The sequence below is a fragment of the Bacillus rossius genome, chromosome 17 (assembly GCF_032445375.1).
Source record: "Bacillus rossius redtenbacheri isolate Brsri chromosome 17, Brsri_v3, whole genome shotgun sequence".
NCBI classification, from domain to species: Eukaryota; Metazoa; Arthropoda; class Insecta; order Phasmatodea; family Bacillidae; genus Bacillus; species Bacillus rossius.
The window spans coordinates 15,432,120-15,451,636 of record NC_086344.1 but is presented as its reverse complement, the minus strand read 5'-3'; the positions used below and the strand labels follow the sequence as shown (position 1 = coordinate 15,451,636).

The 19,517-nt window shown below is 37.7% G+C and overlaps 1 protein-coding gene across 2 annotated transcripts in view; it reads left to right on the top strand.

Annotated features, from left to right (window-relative positions):
- Positions 1-5,456: 5,456 nt before the first annotated feature.
- LOC134540548 (protein IWS1 homolog) overlaps positions 5,457-19,517 on the top strand; it is a 44,061-nt gene continuing 30,000 nt past the window's right edge. Inside the window, exons 1-2 of one of the 2 annotated variants that reach the window (XM_063383356.1) lie at positions 5,457-5,653; positions 16,216-18,294. In XM_063383356.1, the coding sequence (XP_063239426.1) occupies positions 5,638-5,653; positions 16,216-18,294 (2,095 nt within the window). In that variant the 5' untranslated portion in view covers positions 5,457-5,637. The remainder of the gene's footprint in view (positions 5,654-16,215; positions 18,295-19,517) is intronic. The other variant, XM_063383357.1, reaches the window with a different exon arrangement.

Here is a 19,517-nt window from a genome sequence, read left to right as displayed (position 1 = left end):
CCAGCGCTAGGAAACCGTTTACATGATTTCACAGTATTTTTAATGTAGCTATCCTAACCAAATCAACCATCCACATTGTTTTGAAGTATTTATAATGTAGCTAACATAACCTAATTGACCATTAATTTTCATGAGTTGCATATTTATTTTCAATAAACAAAAAAAAACAACCGAAGATGCACGATCGGGCGTTTGCCTCTCGTCTGTTGAAAGAAGGCTTGCCAACGTGAGTATTCGGGTATGTCCAGAAAGATGAGTGAATCGTAGGCTTCCCGCGTTCACCATTGTTGCTTGTTTACAAGTATGATTTTTTTTTCTTTTTTTTTCTTCGCGACGTAGTTGAACGACTACATCACGTAAAATGAAAATTACGTGAGTTCCTACTGTTCATCCTTTTTCCCGGTTTGTTAGGTCAGGTCAGCTACATTATAAATACTTTAAAACTAAACAACCATTAAAATTAATTTTTATTATTTTTAATGTCCGTTCAGTTTCAAAGTATTTATACTGTAGCTGACCTGACCTAATCTACCTTTGTCCCGTTTTGTTAGGTCAGGTCAGTTACATTATAAATACTTAAAACTATACAAGTAAAATTAATTGATATTTTTTAATTTCCGTTTATTTTGAAGTATTTATCATGTAACTAACCTTACTTAATGGAAAATTTCTGTTATTTAGGCATTCACGCACACACGGCAAAATATAAAATGGCGTCTGTTGAATGATTACATAGGGCTTGTATTGCAAAATAAGAACGGCGATATCTCCAAAAGTAATTGGAATTTTTAATCTCCGCAGGCGGTTTTGAAAAGAGGACGTAAAAGAGCATATAATGAAAGTTATTTCATATTTGTACGATTTTTTTTGGCGCTAATCCGTACAATACAGATTTACCAAAAATAACCTTATTGTGAAGTGCTTGTTGTGTGGTGCTGCGAACAATTTTGTAGTGTGAACTAATTACTCAATGTAATTTAAGACCTATTTAAATTTTTTTCAGTTTAAATAAACATATATCTATATCTTTACTAAACACAATATGTTTTATTAGCTTTTAATTATAACAATATTATGTACAGGGTATCACCATTTCGTTTTTCACAAAGTAACTGTTAAAGTAACTTACAGTTACTTTTCTCAGAACTGTAACTGCAACTGGTTTATTTTCAGTAGTGTAACTTGTAGTTGTAAAAGGGTTACATTTCCAATTGAGTATTTGTAACTGTAACTGAGTTACTTTTTAAAAGTAACTTTCCGGTCCCTGCTTATAGTGTTGCCGTCGTCCGGGTTCTCGTGTTCGAGACCGGGCGTGTATCCTAGCGGGATATTGGCTCTTATTGAAATTACGTTCCGGTAGGGCGCCAGGTTAGCTCAGCGTCTAACCAAATTAGGGTCTCGTGGGTGCGTTGCCCCTGCGTGGCCCGCTAGGACCGTCGGCGAAGTTCGTGGTTGGAGGGATCCCTGGCTGTTAACACATCACAGGCCCTGTGCAGCATAATACGCTGATTCCTAGCTGGGATAGGGAGACTAAACACAATAACAACACGAACTCGAGATTTATATGGTCGCTGGCACATCGCGCACGTAGGGTGCGGAGTGGCTGTTTATTTAGATGAATGATTACAGTCGCAAATTACACTTACATTACACTTGCACATTGCACAAAGAATTACCTACAAAGTTACAATTAGTACAATATGAGTGCTCTGACGCACTGTCACTATGCTAAGCCCTCAAGCCAGTCGAAGTTAAGAAGGAGGTTGATTGGAGGTGGTGAATCTCGAAAATTGTTAACTGGGCGGCATCCGGATTCACTTGTGGGAATCCCGGCCCGCAGTTAAATTAGATACAAAGTTTACTCATAGTTGTCGTCGGTGCCTGTGCACTCGACATTAATGAAAGTTCATTGGTAGCAGGAATTGGCCTGTGCCAAAAAGTGGACTACCCCGCGTAATGTCTCTTGTGGGGAGTTTAAAAATTAAGCGGCTGGGTTAGTTCCTACACCGTAAAATGACCGGGGATGCACTGGGATTTAATGTAACGAATAAAATAGGTTTGGGTTGTATTACTATAATTACCGGAAGTACTGTTCAGTGTGGACAAAGGATGATGGCTCCCCGTGAAACGCACATCCGCCCCGGTCCGCGAGTCACTCAGTACTGGCGTTTGGCCTTGGCGCGAGGGGAGGCCTCAACGTTCTCTCGCGCCAAAGTTGCTAAAGTTCCGTTATTCGGAAATTATTTTAATAATAAGCTGAGAGCAGCTCTAAATTCACAAATTAATTATTAATAATTAATCTGATTGGCAGATACTAATTAATAATTATGGTTAACAAATTGACGTAAATTAATTAAAAATATTAAGAGTCACACCAGAGACTGTTCGTCACTTACTGACTGCTCTAGTGGCTAGTTACGCATAAAAAACAGGGAGGTAATATTTACGTTAACACAAAACTATAATTAATTAAGGCTGAAGGCCGCAAAAGAGGCACTCACAAACTTATTAAGGTAAGTTCACACGTGAGTGACTCGGGCACTCCTGCACCATACTTTCTTTAGGCGGGGTTTTTAATTAATAGTGGAGTTACTATTAATTTAAATTTGATTGTTCATGAACTGGGGTCGAGGTGTTTGATTAATTAGACACGGCCCTTGGTTCTACCTTGTCATCAGGGGCTCGCCTGACTCGGGTAGGCCATGGCTAGGGGTGCATTCCGTTAGCGGGGTCAGATACTGGCGGGTGCAGGTCATGCTTTGGGGTGGACTTCAGCCAGTCGACGTCAGATTGAGCACATGCAAGTGTAAGTGAAGACAAACAAACGGGAAATTTTATAGGCAATTACCAGAATTTTTGTACACCCTGTAAGGTGGTCATATGATCCATGCAAATCTTTCTTATCTACAAAACTAAAGAAAACAGTTCTTTCAATATAGCACAACAGTTCCATCCTTTTCCTACTCTCTCGGCTCTAACCCTTTCTGCAAACTCCTTGAGATTGTCGTATTCCTATCACCTAAAATTAAGTTTTTGTTTGTTTTTTGTTTTATGATTTTTAAAAATAATTAATTTTGTTGCCTTTACGCCTCAAACAATAGTGGCAAGTGTGGTGAACATCTCCGATCATGGAACAGGTGCTTGAGTTGAAAAATTCCTTTGTGGCAACTCAGAGTTAAGCAGCCCCACAGAGGTGTGGTGGAGTCGTGGCCCATTCGGCCCACAAGGAGATCGGAGAAAATGGTGTAGGTATTTATCTGCGATTTGTGGGAAGATCCTGAGGGAACCCTGCCTCATTCACTGTGTTACCACCCAGGGACATGCCACCACCCTCTCTCCAGCACGATGGCCTCCTAGCCAAACAACAATAAGAACATGGAACACACTTACACAGAATAACACTAACACCAGGGCCGGTGCAAGGTAAATTCGCGCCCTAGGCGAAAAACCTTAATGCCCCCCCCCCCCCGTCCCCTCCAGGCCGGACACACAAAAAATGTTTTTCCTTGCCTCAAAATACATCACGTAAGCCTAAGATTTTGTCAACAATCAAATGTAAGCAGGCTTGTGTTTTTTTTTACTGTTTTACTTATTACAAATCATAAACAGGTCACCGTGGACATTCCAAACTGTTACAAAAATCCATTTTCATCTAGTTTCAATAATCGTTAAACATGTTATATCAGCTGTTACATGTCATGCTGCGCCGCCCCTTGCTACTTGGTGCCCTAGGCGGTTGCCTAGTTCGCCTATATGGACGCGCCGGCCCTGACTAACACGGATTCAGGCACCAAGTTGTTTATATTTACCAGAGAGCACCCAGATAGGAAAATATTTTTGATCAAGCTTGAATGAAGCTTGTTACGACAATAAGTATTGCAGCTTGCAACAAGCTTGATTCAAGCAAACTAGTTTACACATTACAACTGGCAGCAAAACTGTGGCAAGTTTTCCATACTATGTTTGCTGCTAGCTTGCAATGATGTTCATGCAAAAAGCTTCTTATGGGAAGTAATTTAGCTTGCAACAATCTTGATACAAGTCTGCAAGCTTGCAGCAATCCTTTGTCGTTTTATTCTTGTTGTAAGCTTCCAGTGTGACTTTACCCTTGAGTTTGACAAACACCAATACTTACTACACTCTTTACCCATATTTCCCAACAACTACCGGGAAGGGAATCATGCTAAAAGAATGCTCACAGTTCGATAGATGAAATTGCGGGTTTATTTTGTGGCTTTGCTCTGAGAAGTGCACTACATCAATGTTCCAACAATTAATAGGTAGGTACCGAAAATTTTGGAGTATTTACCCGGCACAACACTTCACTCTGGAAATGATTGTCAATGCATAGACTTATTGGTTATTAAATGAAAAGATAGCTCCTGGAGTCGTCTAGCACCTAATGAGACCGTCTGACCATGTGTCACATGGCATGTATTTATAAGGTTCTTTGTTTAAAAAAAAATGGTGGTCTACTCGTGGTACTTACAAAATGTGGTTTTAAATAAGAAATTTACTATTGACACTAGTACTCAGTGATTGGAAAGAATATTTGAATGAGCTCCACGAGACAGCATCCATCTCTTATAGTGGCCCGAGCTAGACTGAAGTCATTGCTCCAGGGATGCCAATTCAGCGCACATGGCAGGAAGTAATGACACAAAACCGACTGAATTAAAAAAAAAAAAGGAACAGCTCTGCCAATTTGTCTTGAGGTGACCCGAAAACAACATGAATTGCCACACACTTTTTGCACCGTCATCTTCCCTTGAAAGTTATTATTTATTAAAGAAAATAACACAAGGATGTCTGTCTGCCGGTGGGCGTGTTCCGCTAGTGTGGTGCATGGCGGACAGTATGGACAAAGTTGTGAACCATGCTTTAGTTAAGACCCAAGGAGTTACGACGTCAAGCAAGAAAATGAAGTACCTCCCTGAGACTCGCGTCCGCTGTTAGCCACGTAAGCCTATTAGACATACACTGGGCCGTCATTTCCAAAGTCAGGGACAGGAAGTGACATTATTGAATCCTTTATTTAAAAGTAGCGTCTCATGTAATGTAACAAAGAGGCATCGATGTCCAGTTACTGCTTAGAAATAAAACCTTTATACTATTTAGTTTTTTCTCCTTTCCTACATATAACAGAGTGGGTGTGCTCATACAGCACCTTGTATTACTAGCCAGGCTGGGACCCGGGCTTTGAAGACTGTTTAGGGCTGTACGACATGCATTTTATTTAAACTTTTGTATTATGTAGTTATTTTAATTGTGATTGAATACATTTTTTTATATCATGCCTTAATCTGTCGTAATTTTTAATTTCACCCAAGTAATCGCTCTTTTATTTTTTAAAATATGTTTGTAGGTATTCTTTTACATTTTAAAATTCACATATAATACGAGGCCACAAGGTAAATCTCAAAGGCAATGTTCAAGCCACAGAGCAAGATAAAATGTTTTTAATCAACATTGGTTTGGTTGTGTGTCTAAGGTCTTTGAGGTTTGAGGTTAATTTTATTTAATCAAAGTAATTTAAATATTATTGTATTCTTTGTTATAAAGAGATGATTTTGCTATGAACCGAAGTGGGCTCTTATAAATCTAAACGTTTTCTTTTTAGAACTTGTGGTGTGAAAAATGGATTTTGAAGAAGGTACGTAGCGCCTAAAAAAAGTTTAGTTTTTATACTAATGATAATTGCTATATTAGTTTTGTTTCACTTCATTGATTAACATTACCAGAAAAGTTAAGATTTTTCTACATAATTTATCACAAAGTGTATACCTATATAGTCTATAGTGGTATACAAAAAGTGGATATTGAAAACAATATTTATTTTCAGTTATGAAATTATGAGTAGGTTTAGTTTATTAACTGATAGAAGACATAAATACCAGTTTAATTGATTCAATGTACTTGAATGTGTAACATGAAAGGTGGCCATATGGGAAGAAAATATAGTGACTTTTCCAAATACCTCCTTTAATGATCCTTTAGCATAAATGGACCTTGAATGGTGTAGTTTTAGGGATGTCAGCTATTTTTGTTGATCTTCCAAATAGTTTGAAGAATCCTTGTCACTGATTCAGCTTTTCCTGAAAGAACGTGTCACTTGCATGTGTCCATGCATTCTTGTTGCCTTTGAGGGGTTAAAAGTGCTATAGTATGTATAAATTCATAAATTAAAAAAGGTAATTTTCTTATATCGCGGCTTTTCCGGAGATTAAAAAAACAAAGATGAAAATACAATCTAAAAAAAAAAAAACTAACTAGAGACTTTCCTGAATTTACCTTGAAAACAGCATCTTTATAATTTCAATGGTTTATGAAAAGTAAGTTTATATTACATTGTATTACTTGTGCATTGATCATGTCACCTTTCATTTTTCATAGACATACCTACTTGAAGGAGTAATTAGAGAATAGTTGTGCTACATAAAAATACTTTAAAAATAAAGTTTGGATGGTGGATTGGGTTAGTATAACTACATTAAAAGTACTGTGAAATTGTTTGAATTGTTGGTTAGGACAGGATAGCCACATCTTAAATTGGTAGTTCCTAAGCAACCATTAAAAATATTTGACAGTTTTTTTTAATGCAGCTATACTAACCTAACTAAACGTCCACAATGTTTTAAAGTATTTTTGATGTAGCTAACGTAACCTAGTTGACCATTCTCAATATTTGACTTAAGTTCTCCTAAACATAAACACACAGTCAGGGCCGGCGTGTCCATACAGGCGAACCAGGCGACCGCCCAGGGCGCCAAGTAGCTGGGGGCGGCGCAGCACGACACATAACAGCTGATACAATATGTTTAACGATTATTGAAACTAGATTAAAATGGATTTTTGTAACAGTTTGGAATGTTTATATTGATATAAGTAATTATTTAAAGTCCACGGTGACCTGTTTATGATTTGTAATAAAGGTCATTCCATATGAAATCAACCAGAGGCCTTAACCCCTACACCTTAGATTTTCATGTTTTTTTGTATATTGGTAATATCAACTAAATACATTATAAATCTATTTTTTCTAAAAAAAAATTCCAGTAGTTTTTTTGTATAAATTTTTGAAAATTGCGAAAATAGCCAATTTTAGCAATGTTTTGGATCACTGAAATACTTGTAGGTTTCCAACCAATAGTGCTAGATGGCTGTTTGACAGCTAATTTTAAAGGTCATTGAATGGGCTTCAATTTGATATGTAACATGACCAACTTCAGAAAAAAAATATTTCTTTAAATTGTTTTCAAAATTTTTAATATTGAATTTCTAAAAAACACCATTTTCGATTTTTTTTTTTTTTTTTTTTAATAAAGTATGTTATTCCTACATATATTGGTTAGATTTGTGCCAAATTTCAAGGTGGAGAATCGATGGGATCATGAGTAAATAAAAATGAGAAGTTTAGTAGATGCTTAAGGGGGCATGGTAGATAAATAAATGCTTTAAGCGTCAGTTGGACGTTATAGGTTTTTGGAAGACAACTTTGAAAAACTGCAAAACAACAATCCTACATAATGTCATTTGCCAACTTTATTAGGAGACGTCCCAAAATGACAATTTTCGAGCGTTGTTTCTTCCGCAGCAATTAAATGTTCAAAATTACCGAGGCAGAAGTTTTGGTTTCAAGTAACCTTCAGTTTTTAATTAATGCATTTAGCTCTGGTTTAGATACCATGCCGCCTTAAGAAATAGTTGCAGCAAGGAACAGTAGCATAATTTTACATCAAATTTTGACTTAGTAAAGTATTCAAATTTTATTGTTATAGACTAAAAACTTGTTACAAATTATAAAATATGGATAACAAATCTTACCTTACATTCATCCAGTGTTCGTTGATTAAACATTTGATCAATATGATAATACAAAGCAAGTGATCTTGCTGAACATAGGTAGCCTAAGTTCAAAGCACATGATCTTGCTGAAAGGATGTAGCCTAAGTTATAACTGAAAAAACATGTTACTGTGAAATATGATAACTTTTAGTGGCTTGCATGTTTATTGGCAAAAAATAATGAGAATAATGAAGTTAAAGTCATTTTTTTTTACATCCCAAAGGACCTGCTGCTTTCTTTTTTTTTATCCAACACCAAGAGCCGATATACTAGACATTAGAACTGAAGATCTTCTTAACCCCTTCCCTTACAAATAAAATCAACAGTGCTTATCCAAAAACATCAATTTTTTTTATTGCATTTTCGAAAATAACTATATTTGCCTATGAAATTTGCTCTTAAGTTCGATATATTTATTTATTAATTTGATATAAATATTGATTTTTTTATTTTCCAATAGTTATCATCCCAAGTTAACTCGTGTCATAAATTTCCACGCACAAAATTGTATATGTCACTAATTCTTTGTAGACTTATTCACTTCAAACACTATGGAATAAAACACATTATACCATGTGGTTCATTCCACCTTGTGTGAGGTATGATACACACGAAAACACGGCACTACACACAGAGGAACGTTGCAGTCTGCACAGAAGTAACGGCTTTCTCTGCGGATTTTCTTGCCATTTGAGTCACGTACTCTGCTGCACATAGCGCATTGCCTTGTTGGGTTGGCTTTCTTCTCAGTAGCTGGTATCAGATCAGGAAAATGCCTTCCTGTCAGTCGAAGAGGATGTGCTGTGGTACCTGGACGTCCCCGAGATGGCGAGGTGACAAACCGGCTGCCACCTTGTTTGCAGTACATAACATAGGAATTCCACAATGCTAATTCCATTAGGTGGAAAAAAATCTTCTTATAATATTTCTTTCCACGTTTCCTAGGAAGTGGATAAGTGGACATATGTTGATCAACTAAATCAACTCCTCCCATTGTGTTGTTGTGGTCAACTACCACCTTTGGTTTTGTTACAGTTTTAGAGGCAGTTTTCACTTCGACCGTATCTGCATTGTGGATGGTGCTAAGAAGAACGACATCCTTTTTGTCTTTCCATCGAAGGGCCATCACTTTTCCTCTCTGAAAAGCTGTAATTTCGCCCCTTTTCAGTTTTTTTGTTAATTTGGGCTGGCATTTTTTTACTGTTCATTTTTACTGTGCCATAAGTGTCAGTGTTGCGAGAAATCAGAATATCTGCAAGTTGTGGTGATGTATAAAAATTGTCTGTAGTGAGACAATATCCCTTGTCTAAAAAGGGCTTCATGAAAGTCATCACAACTTGAGATGACATCGGAAGTTCTTTGAACTCTTCATTTAGTGAAGTACCTTTCCCTGTAGAGACCACGTAGCCGCTTTTCGACTCGCATAACATGAATATTTTTATTCCAAATCTGGCACGCTTATTTGGAATATACTGAACCCATCCTAGTCTCCCCTTATACAACAGCAAGCTTTCATTAATTGTAAGGTCTCTTTCGGGTGTGTAGAGAGCAAAAAATTTCCTCTCTAGGTTCTGATACACTTCCAAAATTTTATTTAATTTTGGGTTGGGGTGAGTTTCAGCATTGTAAGATTCGTTGTTAGAAAAATGTAGATATTGTTTCAGTTCAACAAAATGACGGTAGGACAGTATTTTTGAAAAAACTGGAACGGAAACCAAAGGATTTTTCGACCAATAGAGCTGTTGTTCAGGCAACCACACAATGCTCTGTAATATTATCACAGCCAAAAAAACAATAATTTCTTCTTTTGTTGTGGGACGAAACTGTTTTGATGAACCTGGTTGTTTGGCTTGAGTTTGCTCTGCAAATCGGTTTGTTTCAGAAACAGTGATTTCGAGTAAATTGTCATCGAAAAACAACTTGAAATACTCCAACAAATCATCGCTTTCATCTCCTGGTAGCTGGAAATTCATTGTTGGAATACCTTTGAACGGATATCTTGGTGGTGGTGGAGGACGAGGCTGTTGTGTTTTGTCTATCTCGCACCACTGTCGCAAAGCCGACCAGTCAACAGAACTGACGGAGTCTGAACTGCACTCACCTTCTGAACAAGATTCGCTACCAGATTCTTCAACATCGCCATCGATACTGCCTATTTCACTATCACTGCAATTACTATCATCACTATCCATTTTAGGATGTAAGATCTGTCAAAACTTCAGTTTATATACATTCAGTTATAAAAAAATAAACTGTCTGTAAAAACATATATTTTAGTCACTTATAATAAATAAATAATCAAAGGAACACTTAATTATGATGATCTCAATTTTTACAATTATGGGTATTCACTTGCATTATGTAACTGAGCAGAAAACAAAATACAATTTGTCAAAAACGCGCGCAATCGACACAGCGCAGAAGGCAACACGCAATACATGAAAGAATAGCAGATAATACAAGCAGCACAATCTAGTGACTTCTTGCAAAAGCAAAATAAGCCAGCCTCGTTGGCTCGGTAGGCAGTAAAATCTTAATGGAGCATTTTGTAGCATTTAAACAGTAAATATACGGGATTATTCCGGTTGGTAAATTTTCAACCAAAAAACCACTTAAAGACCGAGTTAACTCGGGATAATATATTTTTATTATGATTAATAGCCCGAGTTAACTCGGTATAATCAGGGAACGGGTTAAAAAGGTTGAACCTTGTACAGCAATTGGGAGAACTTATACACTCACTAAAGAAGAGATTGTAGAGACATCACGCCTGCTTGAACGAAGTATGCCACAAGTGAAAACTGTAAATAAATAATTAAATATATACTAAACAGATTTTTTTCATGAGCAATTATATGTTTTGTCAGTTATAACTTAAGCTACATCCTTTCAGCAAGATCATGTGCTTTGAACTTAGGCTACATCTGTTCAGCAAGATCACGTGCTTTGTATTATCATATTGATCAAATGTTTAATCAAAGAACACTGGATGAATGTAAGGTAAGATTTGTTATCCATATTTTATAATTTGTAAAAAGTTTTTAGTCTATAACAATAAAATTTGAATACTTTACTAAGTCAAAATTTGATGTAAAATTATGCTACTGTTCCTTGCTGCAACTATTTCTTAAGGCGGCATGGTATCTAAACCAGAGCTAAATGCATTAATTAAAAACTGAAGGTTACTTGAAGCCAAAACTTCTGCCTCGGTAATTTTGAACATTTAATTGCTGCGGAAGAAACAACGCTCGAAAATTGTCATTTTGGGACGTCTGCTAATAAAGTTGGCAAATAACATTATGTAGGATTGTTGTTTTGCAGTTTTTCAAAGTTGTCTTCCAAAAACCTATAACGTCCAACTGACGCTTAAAGCATTTATTTATCTACCATGCCCCCTTAAGCATCTACTAAACTTCTCATTTTTATTTACTCATGATCCCATCGATTCTCCACCTTGAAATTTGGCACAAATCTAACTAATATATGTAGGAATAACATACTATTTTTTAAAAAAAAATCGAAAATGGTGTTTTTTAGAAATTCAATATTAAAAATTTTGAAAACAATTAAGAGAACTTTTTTTTTCTGAAGTTGGTCATGTTACATATCAAATTGAAGCCCATTCAATGACCTTTAAAATTAGCTGTCAAACAGCCATCTAGCACTATTGGTTGGAAACCTACAAGTATTTCAGTGATCCAAAACATTACTAAAATTGGCTAGTTTGGCATTTTCAAAAATTTAATACAAAAAAACTACTCAAGATATAAATAAAAAAAATGGATTTATAATGTATTAATTTCTTATTATCAAAATACAAAAAATCATAAATCTGAAACATGAAGTTTCTAAATTAATTATTCATTGCTTGATTTTATATGGAATGACTCATGAGTAAAAAAGTAAAAAAAAAAAAAAAAAAAAAAAACAAGCCTGCTTACATTTGATTGTTGACAAAATCTTAGGCTTACGTGATGTATTTTGAGGCAGGGAAATTTTTTTGGGATGTCTGGGTGGGGGGGGGGGGGGGATTAAGTTTTTTTGCCTAGGGCACCAATTTACCTTGCACCGGCCCTGACTGTCCCACACGGGTAAGCAAAACAAGGCATCGGTGCACAGGTGTTGTAATGTAATCTAGAACCAGTGATTTCTCAGAAAATAAATTCCTTCCACTGACCTCTTTGTGCTGACTGATATTTAAGTTTGACCGTGTTTGTGTTGTCCATAATACCTGTTTAGGTACATTGTTTGGGCTTTTTTTCTGTGGGTTTTATGTTTTCATTTTTATTTCTTAATTTACATTTAATGTTTTCCATGACAAACAGTACAAAACTGCAATGGCGTATGTCTGACGCTCAGAGCGAACCAGGTCAGTAAGGTAGTGATTATAAGGGTGTTGGAGTCTCAGCCACACATGAGCGACATCGCTGCTGGAGATTCTATTCTCCGCCGGGTCCGTATGCCCGACAAACATACGGTGGCACCCATGTGTACGATCCGTACCAGCTGGGAAGCATTTTAGATCATGAGTCGTACGAATATTCTTAAACTTATTTTTTTTAGGTGTACCAGCTGTTAAAGCTTGTCTGTTGAATTATGACTCATTCTGTATATCAGTACCATCATAAATAATTTATTAGGTAGATTTCGAAAAAATACTTACTATTGTACCATTACCATGGTGCGACTTTCAGAAAATTTTTATTTAGGCCTAGTTGTTTGTTTCGTGGTCCATAGACACCAGCGTCAACCCAAAAGTTTATTTATATTGTTACGATTTATGGTGTGGGGAGAACTGGGTTTGTGAGGGATAGCCCAATTAAGATTTATTACAGTTTTATTGATTATTAGTATTTACATTAATATTAAATAATTGTACTTAAAAATGTCCGATCACAAATCACTGGCACTTAAAAAATGTTTATTCTCAAGTCACTCGATGTCTGTACAAGTTCCACAGTTCGTACTCCTCACTGGAGCTAGGCTCGATAGTGGTTCGCCCCTTACCTCGCGCCTGTCCACAAACACAGAGTCTCGCCCTCTTCGCCGATGCCGCACTTCGCTTCGCTCGCGGAACTCTCGGAACTCCAGAACTGTCGCGTGACTCTCGCCGCATTCCTCCCCGAACTCTATCGGAGGCCGGCGTCGCTGCTCAAGTACCTGAGGGGCGCCCTTCTCGAACCGACGAGAGCGGCTCTGACGAGTCGCGTCATCCCGGGCCGACCCGACGCCCGAAACATCGGGAATAGCGTTGCTTGTGCACGCGCGGCGGCCTGCGGAATTCCCCAAGGCCTCTCAGTGATAGATAACGGTGCAGAGGTAGGACGATGATGGGGGAGCAGAGGAGATGGGGGTTGCGATGACCCTTGTAATCCGGCCAGGCACGCGTGGCATGCCTTACGTCAATGGCGCGTCACGTCAGTGGCCGTGCTGGGCCGCCAGCCAGCTCCGAACCTGGCATCGCAGTCTGGTCTCTTGCGTTCGTAACAAAATACATCACAATTTCGTGGACACGATAACTGTCACAATTTTTCACAAATCACTTATAAACTGATACAGAAAATCTAGTTGTGGAAAATCTCGGTTGAGTTCGTTAATGGGAAATAACCGACCAAAGGGATAGAAATGGGGAAGGTGTGTGTTACGAAAAACAGAAAAACCGCTGTAACTCCCGTAATATGGAAAATATTACAAATGTTTGGATGTACTATAACTGGTAGGAGTGATAGAAAATTCTTTTGTCTGAAAGTGTTCTTGATACGACCAACCATAATTGCATGGGGTTGGAAAAAAACAAGGGTTGGAGGATAGAAAAATCATTACTTCCTTCGTAGGCACAACATTGAATTTGTACAAATTATGTATGTATTAATCTTATAATTTTTATTTAAAACTTTTGTCTGAAACATTTTTTATTATATGAATCATTGCTGCAAGGCAGCGGTTCCCAAACGGCGTATCGCGACTCGATCCTAAAACTATAGGAAACCATCGAATAAACCATCAGAAAAGATAAGAAAAATTGAAACAAATCGATTTGTGTGCAAACACATATTTATTGTTAAATAAATAACTGTTTTGTTACAAAGTGCTTATATTTTGTCAAACAATTTGCAAATCAGAACACAAATTGTTTATCATTAATTAATCGGTATCTTAAAAAAAAATATATAAATATATTTGCAATGTTTGATGGTAAATTATTTATACATAAGAAAGGGATACGATACAAATAAGGTTTTTTACTCCACCGTGGACTGATAGACTGTGGAGGTATTCCTATAAGGAAAGGTGGGTTGCCAGCTAAAAACTTTTGGGAACCACTTCTGCAAGGGGTTTAAAAATAAGGGGTAGAATTTAAAATAAGTTTGTAACTCCCACAGTAAGTACACTATCATATCCATTCCTATTGTTTGTAAATCTTATAATTTTTATCTAAAACTTTTGTCTGAAACAATTTTTGATAAGATGAACCATTGCTGCAAGGGGTTGAAAAATATAGGGTTAAAATTAAAAAAAAAAAAATAATCATAACTCCCTTAGTAGGAACACTATAGAATCCGTTCAAGTTGTTTGTAAATCTTATGATTTTTATCTGAAACTTCTGTTGCAAACAGTTTTTGATAAGATTAATTATTGTTGCAGGTAATAGAAAAAAAAATAGTAGAATTTTAATATATCATTGACTCTGAACCATGTACACCATTAATCATTTCTGTTTTATTGTAAAACCTAAAATTATTATCTATAACATTCGTCTTAAATAACTTTTTATATGACCAACTATTACTGCAAATAAATAGGTGTTGAATGAAAAAAATTTCATAACTCCCTTCGTAGGCACACCATTAATTTGTTCAGATTGTTTGAAAATATTATAATTTTTATCTAAAACTTTTTCTGAAAAAATTTTAGATTAGTTAACCATTGCTGCAAGGGTTTAAAAAAATGAGGGGTTAGTTTAAAAAAAACAAAAACCCCCTTAGTAGGTACACTATCCAATCTGTTCAAATTGTTCGTAAATCTTATAATTTTTATCGAAATATTTTGTTGGAAAATTTTTTTGATAATGTAAACCGTTACTGCAAGGGGTTGAAAAAACGTAGGCTTGAAATAAAATAAATAAAACTTCCCTACCATGTACTTTATCAACAATTTTTAAATATTGTTGAAAACTTTTATCAGAAGTAAATTTTATGTAACATATCGTTACTGCAAGGTGTGGAAATAACAAGGGTAGAAAGACAAAAAAAAGACAATACTCTTTTAAATAGATGTACTATCAATCCATTATAATTTATTGTAAAACTCCTAAACTTTATTTTTGGCTCAAAACAATTTTTGATGAAACGAACTATTACCGTAAAAACAGGGGTTGAAATAAAAAAATATATAACATCCTTAGTATCATATTCGTCAGAATTTATTAATAACCATCTTAATGCTACTTTAAACCTTAGCCCAAAAAATATTTTTATACAACCTTGTATTAATTAGTACAAGTGATGAAAAATAGTGTTTGGATGACAAAAATAATTGTTTAACTACCTTATTAGGCATAATATGAAATTCAATGCTGGATGTATTAAGTTAAAAACATAAAAATATTTTAGCTGCATGGAATATGAGAAAATGTTATATCAATATATTTTGAATATTGGAAAACTCTTAGGTTGTTATGTTCATTAAGTTATTAAAATGTTCAAGGAATTTATAGAAGTTTCCAAAAAAAATTCCAGAATAAAAATAGGTGCTTCAAAATATACCTACGCCTGAAGGATGTCCTGAAAGGGATTTTTTCAATTTAGATTTAGTTAATTTACTCTCTCATTAGGTATGATATACCACGTACACAAAGAAATTACCTGAGATAGCGACACAAAACCTTAAAAGATATTATTTTGTTTGCATTCAATCTTCTTTTTATTTTACATATATCTTATCAAGGATCTTACAAACAATTTTATTTCTAAAACCAGTATAAAGACTGATAAATAATGCACTCTGCAGTCTATAATTTAAAATACATTTTTTTTTTTAAAACCAGATTGATAATTTTATATACTTTGTATTCCTAAATATTTCACTTTTCATATTTTCTCAATGACACGTATTTAAAATGTAAGCAGCACTAAATTCAGTCCGTAACTGTCAACATTAATGTTATCGCCTTCAGCAGTGAGGCCATAGCCATTTATGTCTTAAGGTTAATATTATGAACACAGAGTTTAGTTTACATATGTTGGTTAACCATTATATCTTTCAATCGTAATATTGTGAAGTTAGTCGTTAATTGGTCGTGATTTTATTGTAGCACGGCAAGTAAGATGAGTTTATTCGTTTATTGTTTCCTGAATTTTTGATTTTCAGGGGAAACACCATCCAGTCCGATGGACCTTGGGAGCGAGGGCGAAGCGAGAAGCGATGACGGTGCCGGGAGCGACGACGGTGCCGGGAGCGACGACGAGAAGATGTCGGTGGCGAGTGGCGGGTCCCACGCGTCGCGCGCGTCTGTCAGGTCCGGGAAGTCCCCGCCGGGCGCGAAGTCGGCGTCGCCGTCCCGGTCGAGGTCCAGGTCCGCCTCCGGCTCGAACCCCGGCTCCGGGTCGGACTCCGAGTCCGGGGGCAGCTCGCGCTCCGGGTCTGGTTCTCCGGCCAGCGGGGCTGGATCCAGGAACAGTTCGCGGTCGGCGTCTCCAGCGGGCTCCAGATCTCCTTCGGCGAACAGCTCCGCCGCCGGCTCTGTCGCGACCTCGGCGAAGGCCTACGGCCAGAGGTCACGCTCTGGGTCGCCGGCCGGTTCGCGGCGTAGTTCCAGATCGAAGTCGCCGGCGAGCTCGAGGGAAGGCTCTGTAGCGGGATCTCCGAAACCAGGGTCTCCAGGAGGCTCGAAGAAAGGTTCCAGATCAAGATCGAACTCTCCGAAAAGTTCGAGGGAAGGTTCCGTTGTGGATGAAGGGAAAAGTGTATCGAGATCGAAATCTGCTTCACCAAAACAGTCAGGGCCTGGTTCAGTAGCCGGATCAGTTCGTAGTTTGCGGTCGAGATCACGTTCTGGCTCGGCAGGAAGTGCAAGATCTGGCTCGGCAAAGAGCTCGAGGGCAGGATCAGCAGGATCAAGGAAATGTTCTAGGTCAAGGTCAAGATCGGCAAGCAGTGCAAGACCTACGTCAGCCACAGGTTCTAGGAAAGGTTCAAGATCACGATCAGGTTCTGCAAGGAGTGCAAGCGCTGGTTCAGCTAGAGAATCAAGGAAAGGTTCAAGATCAAGATCAGGTTCTGCTAGAAGTGCAAGTGCTGGCTCAGCTAAAGGATCGAGAAAAGGTTCAAGGTCTAGATCAGGTTCTGCAAAAAGTGCAAGTGCTGGCTCAGCCACAGGTTCGAGAAAAGGTTCAAGATCAAGATCAGGTTCTGCGAGAAGTGCAAGTGCTGGCTCAGCTAAGGGATCAAGGAAAGGTTCAAGATCAAGATCAAGATCAGGTTCTGCAAGAAGTGCAAGTGCTGGCTCAGCTAAAGGATCGAGAAAAGGTTCAAGATCAAGATCAGGTTCTGCAAGAAGTGCAAGTGCTGGCTCAGCTAAGGGATCAAGAAAAGGTTCTAGATCACCATCAGGTTCTGCAAGGAGTGCAAGTGCTGGCTCAGCTAAAGGATCAAGGAAAGGTTCAAGATCTAGATCAGGTTCTGCAAGAAGTGCAAGTGCTGGCTCAGCTAAAGGTTCGAGAAAAGGTTCAAGATCAAGATCAGGTTCTGCAAGAAGTGCAAGTGCTGGCTCAGCTAAGGGATCAAGAAAAGGTTCTAGATCAAGATCAGGTTCTGCAAGAAGTGCAAGTGCTGGCTCAGCTAAGGGATCAAGGAAAGGTTCAAGATCAAGATCAAGATCAGGTTCTGCAAGGAGTGCAAGTGCTGGTTCAGCTAAAGGATCGAGAAAAGGTTCTAGATCAAGATCAGGTTCTGCAAGAAGTGCAAGTGATGGCTCAGCTAAGGGATCGAGGAAAGGTTCAAGATCAAGATCACGATCAGGTTCTGCAAGGAGTGCAAGTGCTGGTTCAGCTAAAGGATCGAGGAAAGGTTCCAGATCTCGATCTCGATCTTTATCTCCCAAAAGTTCTAAAGCAGGCTCAAGATCAGGATCTGCAAGTAGTTCAGTTGCAGGTTCCAGAAAAGGTTCTCGTTCAAGATCAGGATCGAGAGCTTCAAGAAGTGGTTCACGTAAAAGTTCAGCTTCAAGATCGCGATCGCGTTCTGGCTCAGCAAAGAGTTCACGAGCAGTTTCTGCCGCAGGATCTCGCAAAGGTTCCAGATCAAGGTCGAGATCAAAATCCAGATCCGACGCAGGTTCGAGAGCAAGTTCCAAATCAAGATCTGGCTCGAGGCAGTCGCGTGCCAGTTCGGGATCTCGGTCGAGTTCTCGACGGGGATCCAGGTCACGCTCCAGAAGCCCAGGCGAAGGTGAGACGTGGTTTGCAATGTCTGTTCATAAGGGGCCTATGCGAGATGTTGCCTTTTTACTTTTAAATTATCTTTGAACACTATATAGTAACATTTTGGTTATCAAAATCATCAATATTTGACGTTTATTACTAGGGGCAGGCATTCTTCACGAAAAGATCTGAACACTTATTAGACTGAAACTAGGTATACATGCACCTGTGGTTTCTTCCTCGTGATTGGCAGTTGTCTGCGAGAGAAGCCGTTGCCTTATTTGACCAAGCCACTCAGGACGCGTTTACTTCCGCACTGAATCACTGTGTTTGTTGATACAATCAATATGTACCTGGGAGAAACTTGCCCACTAACGAAACACAGACGATGCTATAGTGTCTTAACTTTCATCTAGTCTCGAAATCTTTTCGCGAAATCTGCATGCCCCTATTTATTACCTGAAATAAATTTTGTGACACCTAATGTAAATTAGATCTTTTTTTTGAAAATAATCTTGGCTTGAAATTATTTTAAACCTACAGAATTAATTTTTTTTTTTTAAATTATCTTCATCACTAACAAAGGACCCCTCCCACCAAAAAAAACTGTAATTTGTTGTGAAAATAATGTCACTTATGATGGACAGATTCTGATGGCTTCCTTTACGTTTTTTTTTCACGTGATGGTTTATAAAATTGCAATTAAAAATGATTTTTTTTTTGTATTTGCAGAAAAAAATTGTCGCTTGTCTAGTTGGCATGAGAATGTAGTTCTTGGTTGGGTACCTGCTGGCAATGGTAGGAATCATTCTGCATTAGTCACCAGAGCCATCTTTGGCATTACTCATTAGTCCTGAGCACAAGCTTGCAATTTTGCCAACCAAAACAGTTTTCAAAATAATTTTTCATATTTTTCCAGCATTTCAAGATAACCTAGTACTATGATACCTAATCAATGTTCCAGTAATAGGAGTGTTACTGTTTTTAAACAGTGTATTTTGAAGTGCAAGTTGTATGTATGTGTGCCAAAAAGTGTTATTTAGCCTAGTAACAACCTTATTTTAAGACTGGTAAAGTGCATGTAACAAATAGTTTAGACTCTTTATTTTCTGGTTTTTAATAAAACATAACAAGCAGCTGTATTTACTCGCATAAGCTCCGCTATCGCGCAGTGTTTTTGCATGGCTAGCACCACATTCCGGCCGGCGGCTGCGAAGACAGCCTGTAGCTCCTAGGGTCTCGAGAGGTGTG